Below are 27491 nucleotides of genomic sequence, written 5' to 3' on the forward strand. Positions count from 1 at the left end.
ATTGCAAGGGTATTTAGGGTACTCTTGCTTTTATTGAGTTTTACATATATTAATTTTCATCTAAATGCTTACTTCCTGGTGATTCCAAGGACCTGTGGGCATCTACATTGGTTGTTTGGCAACTAAGTACATTTGTGGCTCTGTTCCTATATCCAGAAAAGGAAATAAACCATACCTAATTCTGCCATCCCATGCAGGCCTCTTGGGGCCTTGCAAACTTTTCTTCTCTTTCAGCATCCTCAAGAACCACCTCCTTTCCTGGAACTCTCTCTTACCAGTTTTGTACCTGGTATTAGCTGTTTGGCCCCAAGAAGGACCTAGCTCCTCCCTGCTTATGGTCGAGGACAGCTTCTGCTAGTGGAAAATGTAATGACCACCCGTGTAGAGGTACAGTAGCTCTCCAAGAACAATATTGGGTTTTGAGAGAGCCACCAAAATGAAGAAGCTAGGAGTGGGCCTATAGTAGAATATTTTCACTGAAACTTTAAACTTTATGGGAAAGGTAAACTGTAAATAAGGAGAGATTAGCATTGAATAACAGACAAAAGAAGTAGAGGATGTATGAAAGAAAAAGGAGATGTGTGGTTATCAATTAATAGCAGGAAAAAAAGAAGGGATAAAAAAGCTGAATGGTGATAACATGGTTATTTGGAAAAGCTAGAATACAGGAAAAAAGAGAAATCATAACAATATAAGTAAAGCTCCTCTTCGTGATTTTTAGATTGAAAGTCAGTACCTGTTTTAGAAACAGTGCATGGCCTCTGATTAATCTTGCTGATTCTGCAAAGGAATGATGATTCAATGATGACATTTTCTGATATCATTTATAGCTAATATACTCCATTATGGGACAGTTGAGCCATACTGGCAAAACCTGTATTCTACTGTATTCACCTAACTGACCTGAAACCATTAAGGTAGTCTATAATGGCAAATAAGCAGACAATTTGTCCATAAAAGCAAAGACCATGTGGAAGAAAAGAGGCTTTTCACCTCTGCACATCCAGAACTCTATGCCCCAGCTTTCAGTGGACAAACCACCCAAAGGAGGAAAACATGAAAGATCTTGAAGTGAGATACCACCGTGAACAACGTGACTCATCTGCAACCCACTGATGAGCAACTTACATGTTTTACAAGCTACAGACAACAGCAGCCTTCTTCTGGGTAACAAATAATATCAAGCCCCACACACAAAGCAGAAGGAGTTCGGACTTTTTATTTTCGCCTTTGTTTTTTAAGAACATCTCCACTTTTTTTTTTTTTTTTTTTTTTTTGTGTAGGTGCAGGTACTAATAACTCTGTTCTGGTTATTTCCTAATAATAGCTGACAGATGTCATTGAAAAGGATCCTGATTAAAAAAGTAGTTGTTAAAAAACTGCTTTGAATGTAATTTGAAAATCCCTTCTAACTAGTACCTAGAACAATTCTGTGTTCCCAAATCCAAGGTTAGTTAGAATGGTGATATCCACAATTATGTGCAAGAGTAGTAACATTTTATAAGTATTTAAGTGATAGTACTGCCTTAAGATGAAGGCAGGGATTTCACTGCATGCTCTATTTGGTAATACACAAAGATATTTTTAAATGGATGTCTTGGTGAAGGTAATATAAAGATTAAGGATTCCTACTTTTTTACCGGTGAGACTTGAAAGCTGTGCTGATTAGATCCTGAGTCCCACTGAAATCCTCTAAATACAAGACTGACAAAATGGTTCTTTCGGGTGTCAGTCTCATAAATCGAACTGATTATTTGTTGCATTTAGTTAGCATTCTACTCATTTGAATGTAGTAATTTATTGAGTCTGTCTTTTTGCAACCTCATTTTAATTAAAATGTTTCTTTAATTAGTTTGACGGGCTGCTCTGTGTGAATATTCATTTCTTTATCTATTTCATACAGGTTATTAACAATTAAGCTGGTTTTACTTTATCAAATTCTAACATGGTTCATAAACTTCAAGGGGTCAGGGTAATTCCTGGTAAGAAGTTGGCAGGCCACTTCGTTTTGCATTCGCATTAATACTGAGGTCTCTAATAGTCTGATCTTAATGAGTAATAATTGGAAATTGCCCCAGCTGTAACACTGGTATAGCAGGAGAATAAAATGTGCTCAGTGAAAGCTTGTTCAACAGAAAATTTACATGACAGAGACTAAGAAGACTGAATTACAGGCTTTGTGCTTAAACAGTCTTCTGGAGACTGTAATCTTATTCCTCATGGTTGTCACAACTGCAATGTTCCCTGAAAGACAATATATGCAAGCTGGAATATCTGGAAGAAACAAGGAAATTAGGGAAATAGTTTGCAGAATCCTGCTTGCTTCAGGAGTTTATGCTGAGATTCTGCTGGTAGTGTTTTTTCTTATACAGGTAGAGCAAAAGAGCAAAAGAAATGTGACACAGTCACTGACAGTTGTTAGGAATCAAACTGTGCTCGTCTAAATATAGTGTGTCATGCAGAGTAATGCAGCATGCTTTTTATTCTGCAGCAACCCTATGCCCAGCTTCTCATGGTAATTCAATGTTTAATTCTAATTGAAATATTGGGAACGAAACCCCTTGATATTATCCAGCTTGTATACCCAAGAGTATTTGCATCCTCAAAGTTCCTTTGCCTTAATTCAGGGATTTAATGTAACTTTACATTCATAATTAGTCAGCCTGTCAAACAGAAATATTTGTTTCAAGGCATTACCTTTCTGAATGGTCAGAATTTCAAAGAATCCAGAGACTGTTGAGAAAAAATATAATCAAGAGCCCAACTACTCAAATGCAGTTTTGAAGAAAAATCAAACCAAAGCCGGTCTCCTTGATCCTCCATTTCAGTAATCTTACAACTAAGAGCAAACATAGGAATGTGCAAGTAAGGTTGAAGATCTAGGTCATACGTCTGGAAGTCTTTCTGGTTCTAAGTGATCAGAGTGAAATGCAATATTCCAGAGGATTCTTAAAATTGATGTGCAGAGAGAACTAAATCACTTACATCCCTTCTCTTCCTCTTCCAAACGCCAAGTCACTTCTTCAAGCCACTGTTCCCTTCATCTCTTCTTCTCACTGACTAAGCAGGGTCACTTCTCGCAACAAGCTTCTCTCTCAAATTGGTAATGGACACTTCGAGTCTGTCTCCCTCCCTCCGTCATCAAACACTTCACATAGTTGATGATGTTTAGGCTTTTTTAATAAGAAATATAGCCAATCTTAGATAGTAAAAGGAGGAAGAATGTCATAAATCTCTTATTTCTTCTTCCACTTACTTTCTTGTTCTCATATTACACAACTCTAGTATTTTCCTTTCACTTCTCAGCTTTTCTCTCACTCTCCTCTTGGATAATTTTTATCATTGCCTCCTTTAACTCTTTTCCAAATGGGTTTCCATTAACCTCTTTCCCACCTTCAACTCGTGAATAGTCCCTGCCTCCTTGTGATTAGACAGACTCAAGGCTTTCTACCCTGTAGATTCTCTGAAAGATTTGAAGGATGCTGACTTGGTGGCTGTTTGTATGGATAAGTAATGTCAATGAAGCCGCTGCAAATATACTTACACAGACCAAAAAGGATTATGAAGCTTTGGGGATAAGGATAAGCTTGGCTTACCACAGCTTATTTCATGATGAAGGGAGGCATATATGGTTACATTCCCTCTCTTAAATTTGTATCTTTGCTTTTGTTCTTCACCCAAGCTCTGGATTTAGGGAGGCAATTGGATGAGATGGTTTGGGTGGAATATGACTGAAAGAATTTAGAAATGGAAAGAAAAACTCCCTTTTCTACTGATGTCTTGCTCTGTGTGGCAGGACCTCAGCTTAGCACCTGCCCTCTTTCCTCCCACCAAAGGGTAAAATGATTCCCCTATAAGACTTGTTCACTGATTCCTCTTACCACCCACCGCTGCAAAAAATTGCTAGAGTTCTTCAGTCTTATTGCATAAACTCTTAAACAGTTGATTGGTGGCCAACTTGTTTGTCGCTTGACATGAAGGAAATTACAATCTATATATACAAGGTATATCCCTTAAGAGACAGTCAACCAGAAATAGAGACAATATCTACAATGAAGCCTGATGACATAGGTGACTATACTCCAGCTTACCACCTAAAATGCCTTTTCTTCAGGTGTTGCCTACAGGCTCAGTAGGTGTGTTCTGCTATTACTCTAATGCTTTTTAAATGCTGTGCTGTGCTCCTGTGCATGTACAGAACTGCCTCGGTCTGAGCAATTTTCATCTTATCACCCACCCAAGGGTGGGGCATATTCAGTTTCCCTGTCTGCCATATCCCCGAGGGGCCTGATCCCATAGGCATGCTTGGAACGTGCTTGACATACTGGCAGGACTGTGCTTTTCAGGGAATGTTTGTTTGTTTTCTTTCTAAAACGGAGCTGGAAGAGCCGATCCTCCACTTTTCCATAATACAGTGGTTATACAGGTGTTATGGCAGTATTATTACCTAGGTTCGATTCTCTCCCTAGCAAAAGTGACTCAAAGCCATAATGCTCACCTCTCATCCATGTATGGACTGGATGGTGACATGTTCACCTCCCCTTGGAAGGGGTACCACAGTGCAACAAAGAATTCAAAACTGGCAGAACTGGCCTCTCATTTAGGCATTTCTTGTCTGGTTCTCAGAACACTTCTTGGGAAGGAATTTGATCCCCAGTTTAGATGTTTTCTACACCTTACACACAATGACTACTGATAATTGCAAGAGCAATTTCCATCCTTTGTAATTGCATTCATAAGAGTGATACGGTATCTAAGCTGTCATCTTAGGCAGCCTGGGCCCTTAAGTTGTACTTCGGAGCCCGTCCTTGGTCAAACTCCACCAGAGACTAGAAAACAGTGTGCCAGGACTGAGTCAATTGTTCAAATGTTGGGTTTTGGTATCCTTTTTGAGGAAATTGCTATCAAGGGACATACCCTGTGCACATACTGCAGTCTGAGAAGCACCGTGATGGGTCTCTGGTACTAGGAATAGGCAATTTAAAATCAGGATAGTGCCGCTCCTGTCCGTGCTTCAGCACTCGTTACTGCCACTTAGAATAAAACAACAATGTGCCTTGAATACTAGAGGATGAAGAGTTGCGTGCAGAAGTCCAGGACAAACTCGGAGTGAGAACCAGAGGGATTACTGGAGAGCCTACAGAAGCTTATGAAGTGGTAACTTTTATAATGCTGTTGTAAGAGCTAGTTGGAAACATCTGCTATGGTATATGATGTCTTCTGTTACACAGTGCTGGTAGTCAGCTACAAGTCAGGCTCTGCATGTACAAGTTAGAGTCTGAATGAAGCCAATGTGCTAATTCCCTACTTCTCAACAATATATTTGGTGCTGAACATGCCAACTTTGCTTTGCAGCATCTTCAAGAGCCAGTAATGGGTTCTTTAATGAACGGTCGAGTTCAAGTGGTCACCTGGACACAGGGGAATAAAGTGAGGAAGAGGCCAGTGTGTTGATGCTATGTTAACATGATACATCACACAACGTAGGTATTCCTGTAGGACTGGCAGTGCTATTGTATTGACAGTGTGTATAGGGGTGTTGCCAAATGCACTTCCGTGAGAATAGTGTAATCTCTGTGCTTAATGTATGTAATTACAATAAGAACTAAACATAAAGTCAGATATACTTCTTTAAGATCTGTAAGTGTAGGTAGCTTTTATTTCCTCAATACTTTAATGTGAACTTAGAAAATTATCTAAATAGCGATAAAAAGTAAATGAATTTGTTCAGCTCTTACAAAGTAAAACCTACTTTCACCACTGGGGTTTTGCATGTCAAAGAAACTAACAAATATTGCTAAAATAAAGGTGAAAAAAAGAGTCAGTACTTGCGTTTCAGAAGGTGCCTGTATGCTTGAAATTCTCTGGTTTTCATACCAAGAAATACTCAGCTTGCAAAACCCTGCTCAGGGGGGAGAACTAATCAGAGATTATCTTTCCTCATGACTGAACCAAAAAAGGTACTAACCTACAGCAGTATTTGGGCCTTTATCAAGTCCAACCGCAGCTGCCTCTGCTCCAAAGTTTATTTTTTGGAGAAAACGAGTAGGATTATTAAGAGGATAAGATGATGGAAAGATACATTCTTTCAGAATTATGTCAGTAATACTGTAATAACTACAGTATAATAAATACAGTAATAACTACCACACAGGTAAAGGTTGGCAACTTGATAAGAAATCATGAAGCAATTCCTAACAAGGAAGAGTTCGTTACATATTTTTAGACTCAGGTTGAATCTTAATCAGCAGAACATTTCCAGCTGGTAGCCAGCTTAACAAACTTCTGCTGCTTCCAGTTAGACACAGAAGAATGTTTCTCAGTATACTTATCTTCTCCATGGACTGGAGGTTTCCATTGTGACAGTTTTGTCTCAGAATATGAATTATATCACTAAGCTTCAAGTATTCTTTTTTGATGAGTTGTGAAGATGTTCCTCATTTGGACCCTTGGTCCCTTAAGGGTATTTATATCTTATCAGAAAGATGGTATGCCTGTTACGGCTGAGGATACATGAGGAAAAATGAGAATCAAGCAAAATAATCTTTACTGATTTGACTGGCCACTAAACTGAATCTGGTAACGTATGGTCTGAAAAAAAATCATTCTCCCCTGAAGGACCTACATTCCTTCTTGGAAGTAACAATTAACATTTGAAAACATATTTGAAAACACAGATACATATATGTGATAATACATCTTTTCGGGACAGTTTAGGTTTCTAGGGGATCTAGATCTCTCCCTGCTGACTGCCCTATCCTTAAATATATTCACCACTCAAGTGATACTTACCCTATCTGTATATTTTATCAGCAGGGTGGTTATGCTTAGCATAAGCAAATACGCTTATACTTGAGGTTTTGGTTTTGTGATATGTTGAAAAACCAGCATGTTGGAAACATTCTAGTGGAAACATGTACAGCAATCCATACTATCTTTTTGTGCCAATTAATCAAGTTTATTGATTCAAGGGTGTTGACACAAGGGTGTCCACTAGAGCTCTTATTCTGATCTAGGATGGGGTAGAAGAGATTCAGTCTACATGTATCAGTGAAATAAAAACAACAGCAATTTTTTAAAGCACTATTCCTTTCCTTTTGGATTTGTTTATTGCATATAATACCCAGGAAACCTAACGTGAACCTCTAGAATCTCCAGCATCAAACTCCAGTGTGAATTAGTCTTAGATTTGTTTTATAAGCCTAGTTTCCCATGGAAGCCATCCCTGTATGGTGACTCCTGATTGTTGGGTTCTCTCACATTGTGGTGGGTTGACCCTGGCTGGACGCCAGGTGCCCACCAAAGCCACTCTATCACTCCCCTCCTCAGCTGGACAGGGGAGAGAAAATATAACAAAAGGCTCATGGGTCAGGGTAAGGACAGGGAGAGGTCATTCACTAACTACTGTCATGGGCAAACCAGTCTCAACTTGGGGAAATTAGTTAATTTATTACCAATCAATTCATAGTAGGATAATGAGAAATAAAACCAAATCTTAAAACACCTTCCCCCCATCCCTCCCTTTTTCCTAGGCTTAACTTCACTCCCGATTTTCTCTACCTTCCCCCCAGCAGCACAGGGGGATGGGGAATGGGGGTTGTGGTCAGTTGATCACACGCTGTCTCTGCTGCTCCTTCCTCTGCAGGGGGAGGACTCCTCACACCCTTCCCCTGCTCCAGCGCAGGGTCCCTCCCATGGGAGACAGTCCTCCACTAACTGCTCCGTGAGTCCTTCCCACAGGCTGCAGTTCTTCATGAACTGCTCCAGCATGGGTCCCTTCCACGGGGTGCAGTCCTTCAGGAGCAGACTGCTCCAGCGTGGGTCCCCCACAGGGTCACAAGTCCTGCCAGCAAACCTGCTCCAGCATGGGCTCCTCTCTCCACGTGTCCACAGGTCCTGCCAGGAGCCTGCTCCAGCACAGGCTTTCCACAGGGTCACAGCCTCCTTCGGGCATGCCCCTGCTCTGGTGTGGGGTCCTCCAGGGGCTGCAGGTGGAGATCTGCTCCACCATTAACCTCCATGGGCTGCAGGTGGAGATCTGCTCCACCATTAACCTCCATGGGCTGCAGGTGGAGATCTGCTCCACCATGGACCTCCATGGGCTGCAGGGGGACAGCCTGCCTCACCATGGTCTTCACCAAGGGCTGCAGGGGAATCTCTGCTCCGTTGCCTGGAGCACCTCCTGCCCTCCTTCTTCACTGGCCTTGGTGTCTGCAGAGTTGTTCCTCTCACATATTCTCACTCCTCTCTCTGGCTGCAATTGTGCAGGGTTTTTTTCCCCCTTCTTAACTATGTTATCCCAGAGGCGCTACCACTGTCGCTGATGGGCTCGGCCTTGGCCAGCGTCGGGTCCATCTTGGAGCCAGCTGGCATTGGCTCTATCGGACATAGGGGAAGCTTCTAGAAGTTTCTCACAGAAGCCACCCCTGTAGCGCCCCCCCCGCTACCAAAACCTTGCCATGCAAACCCAATACGCACATACAGGATCATTTTTACTGGTCTGTATCAAACTTGACAGGAGAATAGCAGCATCAACAACTGCTGTCTTAAGAAATGCGTGCGAAGTGTCAGTTGAGCACAAATGAGATGCGTGAATCCTTGTGTAAGGAAAAGTGGCAAGAGGAACTTTGTTTCTTACATCATGTGGTATCAGAGGGTCGCTCCCATTGATTCTCAAAAAGTGCTCATTTGTGACAGCAGCTTCACTCTGCTTTGGTTTAACTATCTAGTGTAAAAAATGTTATGTATTTTAGAATTAGCTATTTATCACTGCACAATTCCTGTGCCAAAAAAATGGTGTGCCGATACACACAGTTTCATACCAGCACAGTATGGAGAACGTTAAGAGCAAGCTAATTATGCAAATAAAGCCTATATACTCTGCAAGAATTGCCGCATACAGAAATCTATGTGACCTTAATTTCACTCTGACTCATAATCTCATTTTTGTGAACAGAACTGTGCATGGCGGTTGCATACCATTCGGTATGTAACTGGGGGTTGCTTACATAGGCATTTCTGCCCATTTACAACCTCTTATATCGCTGTCACACAGACTGATTAAAGCTTCAATTACCTGTGTCTATGGGGCTACTTAGAAGAACAAATAGGCATGAGGTGGCATAAGAGAGACCATGTTAGATCAGAGCAATATTCCAGCCAGCCCCCTGTCCAAAAAGTGGATACCTGAAGAAAGATATAAAAACAGATTCAATAGGGATTAATTACAACGTCTATTTTATTATTATATATGGACTGAATATGTGGTGACTTATCTAATCTGGGAAGGGAAATAATAGCAGCTCTGGCCACTGAGACTGTTGCTGGCAGTGATTTAAAGAGTAGCTCTTCTTGGGAATTACTCATTCTACTCCCACTGACCTACTAGGACCTTTGAAATCCCACCCTCATGCTAGATGTCCCAAGTATTAGTCTAACCTTCTTCTATTCCTCTTGAATTACAAAATAGCCTAAGACACTTTGGCCTGTTGCAATAGAAGTGGAGAACCAGGCTGTGGCTCCTCATGAAGCTGAAAAAGGATTTGTCTTCATATTTTAACATTTGTTGAAGTGGGCGCTAGAGCTATGTACACCATGAGAAAAAAAACACAGTAAAAATATAGATGAAAAAATCATCACCGCTTTGTTTCTGTGTGACTTTTTTCTTCCTGTGTATTCAGAGAATGCACACTCTTAACTATAACATCACAGTAGGAGCTTACCTAAAAATAGAGAGCTATGCCGTTAGAAAAGTGATTTCAAACTAAGATTCCCTGTATTATTCCTGTTATGTCAGGGTGAGCAGAGTCCACCAATTTTGGAATGTTGTGTCTTGCTTTCTATCAGGGCCCGCTGGGATTTCTGCTGCACTCTTTCAACACACCATTATGAAGCTCCAACCTGCTGAATCAGAAACGCTTTTATGCAGCAGCCATGCACACGAATGAGCGAAGCAAAGCAGGCATGTGCTGCCCATAAAAATACTCATTATAATAGCTTTAAATGTCAGCTGTCAGACATGAGCTAAAAGTTTGATATTGCAGCATACCAAATTTGCTCAATGTATGGGATGATGATGTAAGCTGCTTAACCCTGTGAAGAAAGTTGCAAGCTGTGGGTGTGTGAAAATGAAAGAGAGGTTCTCAGCATAATTTTTAATCCTTTTTTATTAACTCACTACTTCTTTTGACTGCCCTTACCAACTTTTAAATAAAAAAATACCTTCAGTAAGAAGCTGTGACATGCTGACAGCCAGTGAGATAAAACTCAGCCTTCAATCACTGTGTAGAATTGTGTAAAGAGTGTAAAACATCTGTGTCAACCGCACCTCTCAGCTTGGTGGTGTCTGCAAACCTGCTGAGGGTGCACTCGATCCCACTCTCTGTGTCGTTGATGAAGATATTAAACAGTACTGGTCCCAGTACAGACCCGTGAGGGACACCACTTGTCACTGATCTCCATCTGGACATTCAGCCGTTGACCACTACTCTCTGGATGCGACCATCCAACCAATTCCTCATCCATTGAGTAGTCCATCCATCAAATCCGTATCTCTCCAATTTAGAGAGAAGGATGTTGCGGGGAACTGTGTCAAAGGCCTTACAGAAGTCCAGATAGACGACACCTGTAGCTCTTCCCTTGTCCACCAGTGTAGTCACTCCATCATGATTTATTCATTCCTCACTTGCCAGCCTTATACATTACAAATTATTTACTATTTTTTGTTTACCACTTATGGTAAAAAGCTACTATAGACACAAGCAAGATAAAAAGCTTCAAAATGGCAGCCTGCATTATAGTGAAAAAAATAAATTCATATATGTAGGTTCTTTTACAGCTTTCTTGACATGAAGTTGCTTTGGTGGTTTTGCAACTGCATTGGTTGTCCCCACTATTTGCCTGCTGGCAGGTTTAAACTTGCAGAAGTCATGTTCATTCTGATGAATTAATTGTCTCCTACATTTATTTTAGATTTATAAAACAAAATGAAATAGTAAAAGCTTCCAATTGAGACTGGGTTTATGCCCCTGCTTTTCAATCCTTTGAAGTACGTGGAAAGCCTCCACCTTCATTTAGTGGTCTCTGACATATGTTGTATGAAGGATGAAAGAGGAGTGATGGGTATGTGGACTGAAAGCATGCAAATCCAGAGTTGAGCCTCACAGGTGCTGCATGAGGTTGGAGAAGTTTGCATTTTATAGCAATATCTATAGGTTGTAAACCTAAGCCATGTATGTGAATTTTATTTACTGTGCAGGAAGACTTGTAAGCAGGGTTGTATGCAAGTTAGTAGTCCACAGCAATTATTTACTGTCTAATGCACTAGTAAATGACTGGGATCAGCATGGCATTGGAAAAGGGATTTTCCATTGCTTCTCCCTGGTTGTAGCTAAAACTCTGCAGTATTTCCTGCCCAAGGTGTCCTTCTTTGCTAGATTTCTTCTGCAACAAACTACTTATGTTGAGTGCAAGCTCCAAGTGCTGTTTTCTGGTTTGGACAGGCTTTGTGAACAGGTAAAAAGGAGTGGTTGGGCCACTTTTAATTAGAAGTGGCATGTGCTTTTTATCCAGAGGATATTAAGGCAGCAGTCCGATAGCACATCCTGACTTCTGTGCTCTCTGGCATGAGATGAAATTTAGCAGTGCGTAATAACATACTAGAAAAAGTACTGAGGACATTTTTCCCGGACTCAAATAATATGTTCTTTGGACTGTGATTTACCGTTTGACCATCCCTCTAAAATGTGTCCTCTCCAATGAACCAAGGGACCTGGTTTCATGAAAAATCTCAACTCCTTTTTGTTGCTTTAATCCTTTCAATTCTCTGTATCATGGGCATGAGTCCCTCATTTTAACTACTTATATTTAAAAATATTTGGTGACTACAGGCAATATGTTTTATTTTTAACTAACATCTCCTTTTCTCCCATATGGACTGTTGCACCCTTGCTACACTTATCAGTTAAAAATCTGAATATCCCTAGATTCATTGTAGTTGTAAATACGATCTGTGTAAGTTATCTTGCCACCTTCATCTCTTGCTAATAACGTCTGGGCTACTATCTCAAGTTCTGTTACTCCTGGTATTTTGCCAGTCTTTCTTTGCACTGTAAGTTGATTTGATATAAATACTGGTGGGATATCAACTATAATGCCTGGATTTAGGCAGTTGGACTGTTTCTGTGTGAGCTGTCCTTCCCTATAAATGTCGATTGCTATTTCTTACCACAAGTACACCCAGTGTCTTAAGTGCAGCAGAGAAGAGATGCCAGCTAATTTCTTGCAAATTTATTGAAAGTATGCCAAGAGTAATGGAGATAATGGCAACAAATCTAAGTATTTGGCTCTTCCAGGGAGCTGTACAAGAGCCCTGTTCCCTACCCTTGTATTATGATGCCTTTCAGGCCTTGATCAGCATCGATTGCAGTACTTTTATGTTGCCCTCTTCATTCAACTCAAGTGGCTCTTCTCCACTCACCTGCTTGTTGCAGCAGGAGAGAGAACCCCAGGTTTGGTTCTACATGCCAGGGTGGTTTCTCCTTTCTCACCAGCGTTCTCCTTGAGTGGTTGTTTCCCTCGGTCATGCTCCCTAAGTCAGTATTGTCATAACCTTTCTGTGTCCACCTCAGGGATCCTGTTACCTCCTTTTCTCTCTGTGCCTCCTCAACACCATTCTGACCTGATTCCCTCCAGCTCCAGTCCTCCTTCTAGCCCTGCTAACAGGGCATGACTGGAGTGCACTTTACCCTGGCATGGTCCAATTGCCCAGTGTCAGTGTGGCTGGGGCTGGTCATGGAAATAAAAGCTTGCCTTCCTTTTTTCTCTTACTGAAAGTGTGGCTTTGGAAAAATCTGTGGAATATAATTACCTTTGCTGTTTCTTCTTCAGAACTGCAGTTCTTGTGGAGCAGAAGATTCCTGGAAAAGGAATACTCTCTTGATAAGCAAGCTTTTAAATATGACCTCAGATACTAAAAGCAAGGTTGAGACATTGCTGCCTTGTTTATACAGCCTATTTTATTGTCTTCCATGAGTGTGTTGTCACTGTCTAGCTGCATGAACCAGGGTGTGTCTTGCGTTCTTCTTGCTGTGGTGTCTGAATCTGCTGACAGCAATATAAGTCCTCTTGTCTCTACAAAAAACCTCTTAACATGTTTCCCACTGGTAGAGCTACTCTGGGGACAGGGCAAGGTTGCATGGATTTTAAATAAAATCTATGGCAAGGCAATCACGGGTTGTCTCTAATCATAGAATGGTTTGGGTTGGAAGGGACTTTTAAAGATCATCTAGTACACCCCCCCCTGCCATGGGCAGGGACATTTTTCACTAGATCAGGTTGCTCAAAGCCCCATCCAACCTGACCTGGAACACTTCCAATGATGGCACATCCATCACAGAAGACTGTTACTCATTTTTGTGCCCAGACTACAGACTTTGGTTTGTTAATATGAGGGGTTTTAAGATAAGAGCTCTACAGACAAAGAGAAAAATTAAGCAGTGACTAGAAGCTTCTGTTACTCCACAACAGCAGTATCTGGTCATCCCACATGTCTTTTTAATGCATTGATCTTCGTAATCCTTTTGGGAGCTGGGAAAATGCTATATCGATTATAGGGAGAGAAGTCTCAACATCTGCCTCTAAATCGTTTGAGCGTGCAATGAGTCATCTATTTTTATAAGAAGACTGTGGCAGAGAAGGTAACTAAGTCCAAATTTATTGCATCACTGGACCCATTGTGAAAGCAAATGGCCATATAGATGTGTCTGTTAATATGAAGGGGAGAGATTCAGATGTAAAAGAGATGAGAAAGAAATGCAAAATGGCAAGTTAGAAACAGGTTGGACGCCTTTGAAGACGAATGTTTGGACTAGTAGAAGTGGGCTCAATCCCTTCTTGCCTGGCTCTATCTTTGTCTTGTGTCTCAGCCTGCCATGTGGTACTTCTGTCATCTACTTTCTCTGTATGCATTCCAGCATTCTTTCACATTTCATTGTGATATTAATGCTGATGAAAAAGTACATGAACTTGGTGCTAACTGGTGAGCTGGCACCTAATAAGCCCAGCGTTGAGCCCCCCAAAATTCTACATTTGTCTTAATGAGTGCTTGCATGGTGGGACTGCCAGGAGAAGATGGTAAGACCTCCTTCTATTTCCTGGCAATTGGATCTTCCCATTTACAGTATCCTATAGCTTGGACTCACTCTCTACTGAACTCATCTCCAATCTGAACTTGTCCTTTGGGTCACTGCTTGATACTTTTAGCGTCATCCCCATCTGGAACAGGGAGCAAAACCTGCCTGCTCCAGGTGCTGTCTAGCTCATGTGCTTACTAAAGCCAAATAGTAGCCGTGACAATGTGCTCCCCACAGTGGCAAATGCATCAAAATGAAGATGAAATACATGCCAGGATTCTACTTTACGTTTTCTAAAACCAAAAAGGCAATTCTTAGTTATAGAAAAAAGAGGTCAGGGTGCTAATAATTTCAACACAGTTGTCCATGTGATCTTGTTTTCTTTGTAAAGATAAGCCTTTAACGCGTGCCTGGGAGAAAGATTGCTCCTCTCTTAGATTTTCAGGTGTAAATTTCTAGGCCCTTCTTTGAGGAGACTATTTCTAGACAATATGGAGACGTAGTTTTCAATGTGAAATTACCTTATTTTGGAGTGCAATCCTCAGCTACTGTGCGCGTTTTACCTCAATTCAGGAGTCAGCAGTTCCCCTTACGGCTTAAGGACAAATCAAAGCTTTTTTTAATTTACAAAGTGCTTTCAAAGGAGTGTTTGACTAGATCCAGATCTGGAGAAAACTATTCTGTCTTTCTTCACTCACTAGGGAGAAACATCTGAGTTTATAATTGATTAATAATGGGACAACTAATGAGAGAAAAGCTAGAGAGCCTCAAGAATTTGATCAGAAAGCTGGAGGGGTTGAGAAGGTCAGAGTAGTATGCACATCATTTAGCTTGAATATATTTTAGTAGCATAGTCTTACCACAAATAACATACAAAGAGGGATGCAGTTTGGTGCTTTGAAGCATCCTTGCCTCCTGAGTGGTAGAGTATGTACTGATACACTCAACAGGACTGATTGTGGTCTTTGCATTAGATCAAATCTTGGTCATTGGATCAAATCTTTAATTGGTGGCTTACAGTATTCTGTACTTGTTTGGTCTTTCTCTGGCTCAATACGTCTTGCACTTTTTGCTGCACAATGACAGTCTTGCTAGTAGAGAGTAAAGGACTTCTTTCTTTCAATATGAAAGGGAGTGGGCTGAAAAGTGGGGAGACACAGCTTTGAGTTTTTTAGCTATCCATCATAGAATCATAGACTCATAAAATGGTTTGGGTTGGAAGGGACCTTTAGAGGTCATCTAGTCCAACCCCCCTGCAATGAGCAGGGACATCTTCAACAAGATCAGGTTGCTCAGAGCCCCGTCCAACCCGACCTTGAATGTTTCCAGGGATGGGGCATCTACAACCTCATAACCTCATAATCATAAAAGGCATCTCTGTTTCTATTCTTTTTCTAAGAAAAGGTGGGCCTTGTGTACACTAGCAGGTCTTAATGGCCCTGACCAACCTCACCTGGGACCCTGATCAGGGTCCCCATGTAAGCTCAGCTCTGGGTCTTCAGTCCCTCTCTGAACTCAGCTGGGCCTGGCCATGACTGCCCCACTGCCCCTGACCTGTGGACCTGCTTCATCACCACAAGCTTTCTCCTGGCTTTTGGGACTTGGTTGAACCTGACTGCCATCCCAGGCCTGCCCTGCTCACCTCTCAGGTATGGTGAGACAGGGCCCAGCTGACATGGCCCTGCTGCCTGTGGCCCTCCCGCTCTCCATCTTGTGAGGAGCTGCCCTCCTTGGCTGCATCCTGACAGACTACTCTTGGTCTTCAGCTATAGCTTGCACCTTGAGTGCCATCTAGGTCTTTCTGTGACTAGCCAAAGAAGGTTTCCAGAGCGTTTGCAGACTTCTGAACCCATTTGTGTCCTGCTCATTTCACCTAGAATCACAGAATACCTCAAATTGGAAGGGACTCATAAGGATCACGAGTCCAACTCCCTGCTCCTCACAGGACTACCTAAAACTAAACCATACGACTAAGAGCGTTGTCCAGACGCTCCTTGAATTCTGACAGGCTTGGTGCCGTGACCTCTTCACTTGTTGAACTGCTAGAAGAGGTGGAAGATCCCAGCATGATTTCCTCATGAATAAATTTATTTGCAGTCCAAATAGTTTAGAGGTATAGCCTGTCTCAAGGAGAAAAATAGGAAAGAATTAGGAAAAATAATCCAAGTTTGCCTCCTTGTGGTAACTGTGCCACTGTTATGCCTAGAAATGGACCATTTTTTCTTTTTCTTTGTATGAATTCCTCCCTGTTTGCTGCTGAGACTGGAACAGCTGTGTTCATAAGAGATTGCCTAGAGCATCCCTGGCCTTTCAGCACTTCAGCTGTGATTTTGGAGACTCTTAATGCTAGCCAGCATTGTTCAGGTAGGACAAAGAGAGAATGCAGTTTTCCCTGATAATATCCGACACTACAATGCAGTGCTCCTGCATTGAAGTCCTGTGCGCTTAACACAGGAATGTTATCCAAAGAAGTGTAATGACAATATTAAAAAAAATTAATATCTTTCTCCTGGATTACTGCTATTACCATTTGTGTTAGGTGCATTTGAAAATGAAAAGGTGGTGCGATTGTAACAATTAATTTATAGCGCACAGTTTTGCAGCTGGAACTATCCAGTCAAACACTGTTCTGTGGGTAAAAGAACCCAAATTGTCTTCAGCAAGAGAGTCTTGTTTACGAGAGAGCAGGAAGCCAACAAACATTAAAAATATAGCTGAAATATAAGGACTTGCACGGAAATAGAAGGAATTACAGGGAAAGGCTCAGGGAACAGTTAAGGGCTTTTCTCCTTAAGCATCCCCCTCCCATGGATGAAAGGGAACCTCATCCTCTGGCATTTTTATGAACAATCTTATGCCCAGGCAGGACTGGAACAACATTCTTTGAGACCGGTGGACTTATTCACCTGCAAAGCTTCAGCTTGCTTACCAGGTACCCCTGATCTTTGGTATCCTTTCAATAATAAACAAAACCATGCACAACCAAAAGTAAAAGCCACAGCAGGCTACAGACTTCTAAAAATCATTTCTGAATTACACATTGTTATCACTCTTCTTAGGAAGTAAGGAACTTTGCAGTCAATAGCTGTAATAAACTCATATAAACGAACAACAGACAAATCTTGGACAGCCTCTCATTCCCAGCCTAAGAAAATGCAGAGTACAGAAAGCCAAATTCTGTATTTTTTATTTAGAAAGCACGATTGTCTGACGGCCATAAAAAAATCATGCTTTCAGAATTTTGCTAAAAGCCTTCGATTAAAAACACTGACAGATTTCTTTCCCCAGGACAAGGGACAAGTTACAAACCCCACAATGGTGAGTGGGTAGACCACATGCTGGGTATGGTGCTAGCTATGACCACTTGAAAATACCAGTTTGTAAGTAGCTCATAAAAGAGAGAAAAGATGAGATGAAAACACTAACATTGTTTGTGGATTAATTGCTAATAGCAGCATATTTGGAAGCCAGGACTACATGGGACTTAAAATTCACAACTTTAAGCCAAAACCTGTATATTTAGAGCAGCCATAGAGCACCTGTACAAGGACAGTTGTCCACATGGAAATTCACAGTGTGAAGTTCATAATAGTGCCTTGCTGCAGTTTTTTTCCTCTGTTTCCTGACTGCTCTGCATCTTGTTCTTTGAATGAATTTGACTCGCGTGTTTTTCCAGCAAATTGTGAAGGCTTGTTCATAAACTAGAGGACTCGGCAGGCACTTGCCTACACACCTTACTTGCCTGCAAGCCTAAACAAGGCGGTTCAGCATTCTCACCTCACATGCAATTAGTTCTGCTTTTCAACATGATGTGGAGAAAGGAGCAAGCAACAGGCATGTTTCTCTAGCACCTTCTTTTTTGACATAGGTTTGGATACTGGAAGGAGTTTGCCAGTGTCCAGGAGGACACATCATCTCTGAGGAAACTATCTTGGCAACCACAGAAGGTGTTCTTTGCTATCACCTTATGGTGCCTCATTTTCCAAGGGGGAGAGACTCAGGGTCTGCATGACAGGTCAGAGTCCTTGAGTTCACTTCTGCACAAGACTCCTCCAAAAACTCTTCTCCAAGAAATGGAATATAGGAATAGCTACATGGCCTCTTATACAAGTAGCCTTTTCTTTCAATCCATCTTGCAAAAAGTGGAAGGGGGTTTAGTCTGACAGTAAGATCTTGATCTAAAACTGCAGTAGACAGCAAGACACAGACAAAGGATCAGCCTAGCCAAGGTGAATATTTAGTTATTCTGTGTATTTTCAAATTCAAATAAATCTACGAGCAAGGATATTACTCTACTCCAACGTGCAAAGTAAGTTGACAGAAGTCTCAAGAGAGAGCACAGTGTTTGGAGTATGGAGTTTGAGTCTAAATAACAGAGCCTAGTTTCTCATAACTTTATTTTCCTTAACTGCAAGTTCCCATTGAAAGATTTTTTTCTTTTTTTTTTTTTAATTGGTTGTTAGCTTCTATCTGTCTCATAATAGCTGAGCCCTCAGTGGAGATACTTGAACGAACTTTCGGAACCAGATGTCAGTTTATACAAACTTGCAGGAACTTATTCTTGGCTTATTCTAATCAAACTTGAAATGGTGTAGAGGTCCCAGTGAGTTCAAAAGTTGTTGGCTGGGAGGAAAAGTGAGCTGAGAAACAGGTAGGCACCTGTTAAATCTCATTTTCTTGGAAAACCAAGCTAAAAAGCTTAAAGAGATGTTTGTGACTTACAAGCTGTAATTTATTTTTCAAACGAAACAGGAAAGAAAAGTGCAAAGAAACTAGTCCTTTTCTCTCATGTCCAACCAAGGCAGTGAGAGCTGCTCCTTTTGACCCATTGCTTCCTCAGGACACTCCCCACTTGCCCTGTTTTAATGTCCCTTGTAAAATTGCATTGCTTTAATATCTGCGATGCAGCCTACCTGAAGGCTTTGTCTGGATAATGAGTTAGTGCAGCAAATACAGAAGTAGCTCAGGGCATGAGTAACCAGTGTGAATTCTTGAGGGTCCATGATAATTTTCTATCCACTTTTCACAGCTATGTGTAAGCTCTACGCCTGCAGTGGGAAAAAAAAAAAAGGTGAATATTGTAAAAGCTCTGTATAGAGATTCTGCGCATGGGTACTTCAGTCATGGTCCTGGTTGAGGAGAGGAGAATAGGAAGTAAAGGGTGAGGTGACATGGGACTGGGTCATGTTTGGGTCCATAGGTTCCCTCAGGTGTGATGCTGGCAGGGCATCAAAACCTGATCCACTGTGGAAAACTATTGGCAACATCACAGTGACTGCAGTAGGTGTTTGCTTTCAGGGCTGATGTGGTAAGATTGTAATTTCTTAACCTGTTTCAAGCTGGCTCATGAATCATAGAATCATTTAGGTTGGAAAAGACCTTTAAGATCATCAAGTCCAACCGTTAACCTAACACTGCCAAGTCCACCACTACACCATGTCCCTAAGCGCCACATCTACACGTCTTTTAAATACCCCCAGGGATGGTGACTCAACCACTTCCCTGGGCAGCCTGGTCCACTGCTTGGCAACCCTTTTGGTGAAGAAATTTTTCCTAATATCCAATCTAAAACTCCCCTGGCGCAACCTGAGGATGTTGAATGTTGTGGAAACCCAAGGATGTTCCTATTAAAAGCGGGTCCCACTTCCTTATGCAGGACAAATGGACCTTTTCTAGAATACATCTAAAATCAGATTGTCAAGCCCCAAAATTCAAGTTACAGAGTTAAACTAAGAGTATAGGGTTTTTTTAAGCCTACAATTACCACCAATAATTTAAAAAATAAAAGAATGTTTTCAGAACTTAAAAGGAAATGCATTCTTTCCCCTTCTCCTACCCCTGCCCCAAGAAAACCTTCTCCCAGCACTCACTGATTTCTAAGTTCCTCTTATGCAGCGACATCAAAGTTTCAAGCTTTTCTGAGTAAGCATAAGGCACCTTTTCTCCCTTCTTCTCTCCACTCTATTCATGAATAGAGGATTTTTTTTTTTTTTACTTTTGTGACTGCTGAGACGAGAACTGTTAAGAAAAATACCCAGAACTGCAGGGCTCACGATAGAAAAGCAAGTGGTGATACCACCACTGAAAATGCATCCCAAAAGAAAACAACAAAGGTCAGTATCAGGGATAAATACCTAGGCATTAGAAATAGCAGAAGTTTTTCAGCTCTCTCCTGATTAGATTATGTCTAGGGGCAGTTTAGGGAGAGAAGGGATGTGGTGTCATGGCCTAGGATTAGTCTTGCATCTCCTTTGCTTGCTCCGTGTCATATCCTCTGACACTCTAGTAGTGGTTGGGACTGACTCCAACAGCCTAGGCTAATGAAGCTCATTCCTTTGCCTCAATCTGCAGCTCACAAAGCCCTTGTATGCCTCCTACAAAAGGAAATGAAACTGCCTTATGTCCCTGATATAATCCCTTTAGTTTCATATTAATTTAATTATGTTGCCCTTAGCCTTTTGTCCCAGAACACTGGGGGATCCTGCTATATAGAAGGTCATATTTCGAGATCCAGATCTCCCAGGTATAATCCCAGCTGCTGTCAAGCTTTAGGTTTCATGTCCAAAAAAACAGCACTTGCAGCATTGGGCCAGCCAATATATTGTGGAGTGATTTGTGCGTTTGGCATCACTGCCTCCTTAGGTTTATAAGCTGTGAGCAATCAGTATGTAAGCAACTAGTAGCTGCCCAGGGCTAAGATTAAACAATTAGTACTCCCCTTGGATTTTCAGAAGTATCCCACAGACATAGCCCAAGGCCTCTGTTTGTCTAATCAATGATTAGGAGCAATTAAGAGAAGTAAAATACAATACTTGCATGATATCCACTAATATCCATCATGCTGGGCTGGTGCAAAACACTAAGGAAATGTGTTTTTAAAATGCAATCAGTTTCCTCCCAAGGTTAATCCTTCAGGTGCATCATGGTACACCTAAAGAAAATATCATACTAGAACCTGGTGTCTATAGACAGAGAAGAAGAAAGCATTCCATTGAGTTAACCTATCTAACAGTAATCCACAAATCCAAATAAAGACCTAGGGTCTGTGCCTCAATGAGCTCGTTTCAGCGAGGAGACGAGAGCTCTTGAGCCATCAATTCCAAGGATGTAGAATTGAAAAGGAAGGGACTGCCATCCTGTGCCTGAAATTCAGTGAAGGACTCACTATAAACTCTGATTCATGTTACGTAGGATGTAACATCAGTTAGTCCATGAGCCTTTGCTGGCGACAGAAAAGGGACATGCAACAAGTGTATTTGTGAGGACAAACTGGATTCTTTTATGCATATCTTGTTTCTCCCCAAATATTTACAAGGAAGTTCACAGTATCCCTTCTGTCCATATAGCAGCTGTCCAAGGGATCTCAGGAACTGGGAGATGGGATACGTCAGATGTGCATGAAAATTCACCTCCTTAAGTCCACATTGTTTACCTGTTCTTTATTCTTATCAGGTATTATAATTTTCCCAGTTCCTTTTTTGAGTCTGGGCAGTACTTTTGCTTACCTCCATAGCTGCTTTGTCTGCCTCCGTTGTAACTTTTCTTTATCTTTTAAGGATGCTTTTTTTGGCTTTTTACCAAAACCTTCTGGTTTGATTAGATAGTTTTAAATTATGCATACTCTGAATAAACTCCTAGGAACAGTTTCTCTTTGTTACGCTTTGCTGACCCATAATTTGTAAAAGCTGAAGTAAAAATCAACTGGGAACAGTTAAACTCCTGTCCTTTTGCCAATTTCTCTTTCAGTAATACAGGTCAGCTTTAAATGAAGAGCATAAAATAATCTTCTAACAAAAAAAAAGCAAGCATGAAATAATCTGGTAAGCATAAATAAACATAAGTGAGGACAGGTTCTTAGACTTTGAGCAACTGAGTATCTACATCAAATAATTAGATTCTTGACCTAACTGATCTGATGACATCAGAAAAGAAAAATAAAATACTGCGCAGTTGATCCATGGAAGCTATGCAGGGATTGTGCAAGCAAATATAAAAGTATTTGTCATAATTTATGAATGTTTTTTCTAATGACTGTTTGAGACCTGTCAAACTTTCCGTGCCACGTTCCTAATGCTGTAGGTAGAGAGCTAAGCATAAACTGTGCATAGAACAGCTTGCATTTAAACATTATGATAAGGGCCTTGGCAGAACATCCATGAAATAAAAAATTTCACCATAGTAGGTATGAAACTGCTTATAGGAGCTATAACTCATATATTGCTGATTCTAATAATAGATTCTACTCACTGTATATGCTGTCCTACATGCTCAATTGCTTTTGCAGTATACATTTTTGTAACTGTGATGGTTCAGATAAGTTCCTGAACACTTAGCATTGAGGGAAAATGCCTCAATGTTTCACACTGCTGAGGACTGCAGTAGTTGCACACTGGCGTCATTTCACGATTTTCTTCACATCCAGAGAACTTGAATTTGAAAGCAAAGACTTTTTTAACTTTTGAAGAATACACCGATGACTGACATTGTCAGGTTTCAGGCTCTTATAGACTCTATCTGTCTTTACTTTTCAACCTGTGTCCTAAGGTCCCATGTCCTATGGGCATCCAAGGTCTAGAGGGGGGCAGCCAGGGTCTAGGGGGGCCAGCCATTCTGATCAAGGGTTTTGAGGGTTTTGCCAGCACTCTTATTTGAGTCTGTACACCTGGGGTGCCCTTCGTGAAAACAAGGCTACAGAAGGAAGTTGGTGCATGCCTGGATATTTCCTGCAGCGCGTCTGCAAACTCAGGCTGTGGAAGTGCTCTTCGGTGTGTTCATATGGATAGGCCAATTGGATGAGGTTCAACAAGGCTAAGTGCCAAGTCCTGCACTTGGGCCACAGCAACCCCACGCAACGCTATAGGCTTGGGGAAGAGTGGCTGGGAAGCTGCCCAGCAGAGAAGGACCTGGGAGTGCTGGTTGACAGCACTGAGCCAGCAGTGTGCCCAGGTGGCCAAGAAAGCCAATGGCATCCTGGCTTGTATCAGGAATAGTGTGGCCAGCAGGACTAGGGCAGTGATTGTGCCCCTGTACTCACCACTGGTGAGGCTGCACTTCAAACACTGTGTTCAGTTTTGGGCCCCTCGCTACAAGAAGGACATTGAGGTGCTGCAGCGTGTCCAGAGAAGGGCAACGAAGCTGGGGTCTGAAGGGTCTGAAGCACAAGGCTGATGGGGAGCGGCTGAGGGAACTCGGGCTGTTTAGCCTGGAGAAAAGGAGGCTGAGGGGAGACCTTATCGCTCTCTACAACTACCTGAAAGGAGGTTGTAGAGAGGTGGGGGTCGGTCTCTTCTCCCAGGTAACAAGTGATAGGATGAGAGGAAACGGCCTCAAGTTGCGCCAGGGGAGGTTTAGACTGGATATTAGGAAATTTTACTTCACTGAAAGGGTTGTCAAGCATTGGAACAGGCTGCCCAGGGAATTGGTTGAGTCGCCATCCCTGGAAGCATTTAAAAGACGTTTGGATGAGGTGCGTAGGGACATGGTGTAGCGGTGGTCTTGGTAGTGTTTAGGTTTACAGTTGGACTCTATGATCTTAAAGGTCTTTTCCAACCTATACAATTCTGTGATTCTGTGATTCTGTGATTCTGTGATAGAGCTACAGATTTTCCTGACACACGGTACCTGTCCTGGACCTCTCAGAACATAATACCCTGTTTATGCACAAGCTCTAAGTCCTCTGCCGCCTGGTCCAAACCTGCCTTCCCTGGTTTCTCTGAACTGCAGGGATTATCTGGCCCTCCTGGACTACGCATTGTGGATTAAAAATTGCCCACAAACCCCAGGGACCGTGCAGTCCTCCTTAGGTAGTAATCCCAAGACTACTTATTTCCCTCTGTCTGGTTGGTACCTTTGGTATACCTCATCCTTGGATTCTTCAGGCCTCAAAAAAAGCATCGAAGATAATTAGGCCTGGAGAGAGGGAAGGAAAAGGGGACAGAACAGGAAGAGAGGGATGAAATGGCTGGCACTGCTGAAGACAGTACCAGAGGAGTAAACACAAAATCTCCTATCTTAGTCTGAAATAAGCAAACAAAAAGAAAGAGGCTGAAAACAGTTTTGCTACCTTCAATTACGTTTATAGATAGAACTATTAATTTTAACCTTATAGATTCTTTAAACATTGTTTTTGGAGGAAACAATTAAAAGTTCCATTTGAAAAATAAGAAACTTTGATTATAGGTAAGTAGGACACAGAAAACTTTGAGCTTAACTGAACAATATGCAACTGCTTGTTTTGTCCCTGAGCATGAGCAACAACATATGACCATTTCCTGCCCTTATATGAAGATGTTTCTAATACAATAACCTTCTTAGAGGTGATACCACAATGCAACATTCACTTATCTATGCTCAGCTACTTAACACCACTTACATTGGCTGATTGAATTATATTATCTGTTCTTTGTATGTTGGACCCCTACACTTCTATTATAAAGGAATTATAATTACACAATTATTTTTATGGTTCCTTATCAATGTGTAAGAAAGAAGCTTTCAACAGGTATTAATTATTCTTATACATATTCAAAGGCACAGATGAGGGTGACTTGTCTGTGACTTACATGGCATCGATTGAACTGTGGCCTTGTTTTACAACACTGAACTTGCAGTTAGTAAATCCATGTAATTTCCAGAGCTAGCTGCACTTCTGGGCCTGGGGATGTGAAGTAAGTTGGCGTGTATCCTATACCTATGCCATCTATACAAATTTAGATTTCCAAATGCAATTGCACGCCAAAGTCTCTGTTAACCTGATAAATTCTGTTCGGCAAGCAAGAATGATTTGTGTGGTTTGGCTAACATAAGAGCCAGCATTAACTTCCCATTTCTGCGTCTTTCCCCTTAACAGGGAAGCAGAAGGAAGAAGATCCTAAAAGAAAGGATGAGTTGTGATGAGATGTGGATCCAGTCCCTTCAGGTGAAACAAGGCAATTAGGTAACCTAGTAGGTGCTAGGCACAGGTTGTGCAAGGAACCAGTCCAGCTACAAAATATAGATCCTCCCTTTTAATCTTGATAATGAATGACAGAATGAGTTGTATTGCCCTGCTTTGCTCCCCCTCATTTCCCTCAAATAAAAGTGACTGAATTGTTCTCACAGAGTAAGTGGGCATCCAGGATTTCGTAAGACTATTCTGAGTGTGCAACACGCCAGTTCTCAGTTGAGATTGATTGAATAACTTGACTGTGATTTTAATATTCTGCCTCCCTTGGGGAGAATAAAGAAGAATCATGTAGACTCATTACTGAAGGTGAGGGATGGTGAATGCACATTGGTAATTGTAAGAGAGTAATTCTGCAAAAGTTTTTTTTAATTGTTTGATTTTCTATTTCAACTGCTTCTTCAGACTTTTTCTGAAATTTGTTTCAATCATTCAAAAAAAAAAAAAAAAAAGAAAAGTGGTGATAAGAGCTGAAAGAACAATTCCTTAAAGAGCTCTGTTATTTCGCTTATGAAAGAGAAGATGAAGAGGTAAGCTGGTCACTGTCCATAACAAATGGAAGGAATACAAAGAAAATCTGAGTAGATCTCAAGTGCTTCGGTTTTCTTTAAATCTTAAATTTGTGCTGCCTCCAGGAATGACTGTTTAGAAAAAGAACATTATCAACCCTAACACTGAAGGACTTATTAAATAGGATTCATCTTGCCTAGCTTTATGAAGTTAAGCATCTAGTCTAAGCTAGTGTCTAGGTTCTCTTGTCAATGAACATCTCTAGATAGCCATCTCTAGATGTAATTTATTCTGTCCATTTTTCTCAAATTATTATAGAGCAAGAAGAAATAAATCATTTAGATTACGCATTTTTAGACAGCTAAGTGAATGAACTCATTCATTGTATCTGAACTATTCTGATGCTCACATCATCCTCTTTTGAGACAGACAGATGCCATGGAGCACTTTCTATGTCTGTACCACCATACAGCATAATCCTTAAACCTGTAGGTGATAAAAAGAGGTTAGTTTGTTAAAGGAAATAATCTACTTGCAATATAGTGAAATAAAGACGAGTTAAAAATACTTATGTTTACCTACTATGTTTAAGTCTTCCTTGTTTTGTTATGATTTTGTAGTCACATTTTTCCATCCTTCATTTTCAGGTCATTCTGTTTCTGTATTAGTCAGTCACAAACAGAGCAAAGGAAGCTGCTCAAATTAGAAGTACTTATATATGTCTGCACATTCAGTATCCTCTAGATATTGCCTGAGCACCCTTTAGTGTAAGTAAATATTAATATGCCTTTTTAAAAAAATATATGTGCAGTGTTGTCATAGTGGCTATATTAGCCCAGGAAAATGTCATGTGGCTATACTGTTTCCAATGCCTGAACTACCTGAAAGAGTTAAGTCTAGAGCCATATAAGCTCAGCCTCACTCAAGATAACTCATTCTTGTTCATTTAGAGTGTCTAGAGTATGTATACATGGGCACTGAGTTTTTCTCTGTCAACAGAGAGGAGCTGGACTCGATGATCCTTCCAACTTGAGATATTCTCTGATTCTAACATGATCTGGCTGGGATCACATGGGAATTCAAAGGCTGAGAAAGAATACAATAAATTTCCAAATCCTGGAATAAAATCTTAAGTGTTGTTTTCATTAATGATGTCTTGAGAAGGACAGTGCTACTGTCTGATAATCACCCACAAGCACCAAGGGGGGGAAGCCATGGGAGAGCAACGATGTCTACAAGCCAATGCTGTGGTGCACCTCTGAAAAAGCAAAAAACAAACTTATATCAGTCAAGGAATTGTCAGTAGTGAAAGAAAAAAATTAGTCGTCTTGGTCAAGACTGGGGAAATCTCTCCTAGATGATTGTGCAAACTGTTGGTTGCCCATTCCACAGAAAGATTAATTCAAAACTAAAGAGGGAGGGCTCCTTGGTAGATCAGAGAAATGCTGTGTTGATCGTATGATCGGAAGCTAAAAGAACCTAGCAAATTTGAAGGTGATGGTTCCAGTATTTTTCTCCAAATGAAAAGTCAAGAACCAATACAACTGTAGTTCATATATATGTATTTACATTTCGTAGAACAATATGATTTTTGTAGGAGCCTAGTAGGTGCGAAGAAATACTACATTTGCTCTCACTGATGTAGTGCTTCAAGAGAAGAAGTACTGTCATGAGATCTAGTGAAAGAAGCACGTTATGCCCATATTGTTATAGAAGCGACTTCTCAGGAAGATAGTTTATAGTGTTGTGCAATGTGTTTTCACCTACTGTTTGATGTGACTTGTCTGTACCTGTTGACATACCTCAGAAGGGAACGCTGGGTGGATCTTTATCTTATGAGGCAAGTTGTAATAACCAGTTTTCTCCAAATACTAACATAGACAAAAGCTTTCTACAAACGATATCTG

General features: G+C 41.2%; 1 protein-coding gene across 1 annotated transcript in view; it reads left to right on the forward strand.

Annotated features, from left to right (window-relative positions):
* The first annotated feature begins 8964 nt into the window (after positions 1 to 8964).
* The window catches only part of LOC140652798 (acyl-CoA (8-3)-desaturase-like), a 38432-nt gene continuing 19905 nt past the window's right edge, over positions 8965 to 27491 (forward strand). The window contains 1 exon segment of the mRNA XM_072864024.1: positions 8965 to 8985. Within this exon segment, the coding sequence (XP_072720125.1) occupies positions 8965 to 8985 (21 nt within the window).

Source organism: Ciconia boyciana, chromosome 6 (genome assembly GCF_034638445.1).
Source record: "Ciconia boyciana chromosome 6, ASM3463844v1, whole genome shotgun sequence".
In the NCBI taxonomy this organism is placed as follows: Eukaryota; Metazoa; Chordata; class Aves; order Ciconiiformes; family Ciconiidae; genus Ciconia; species Ciconia boyciana.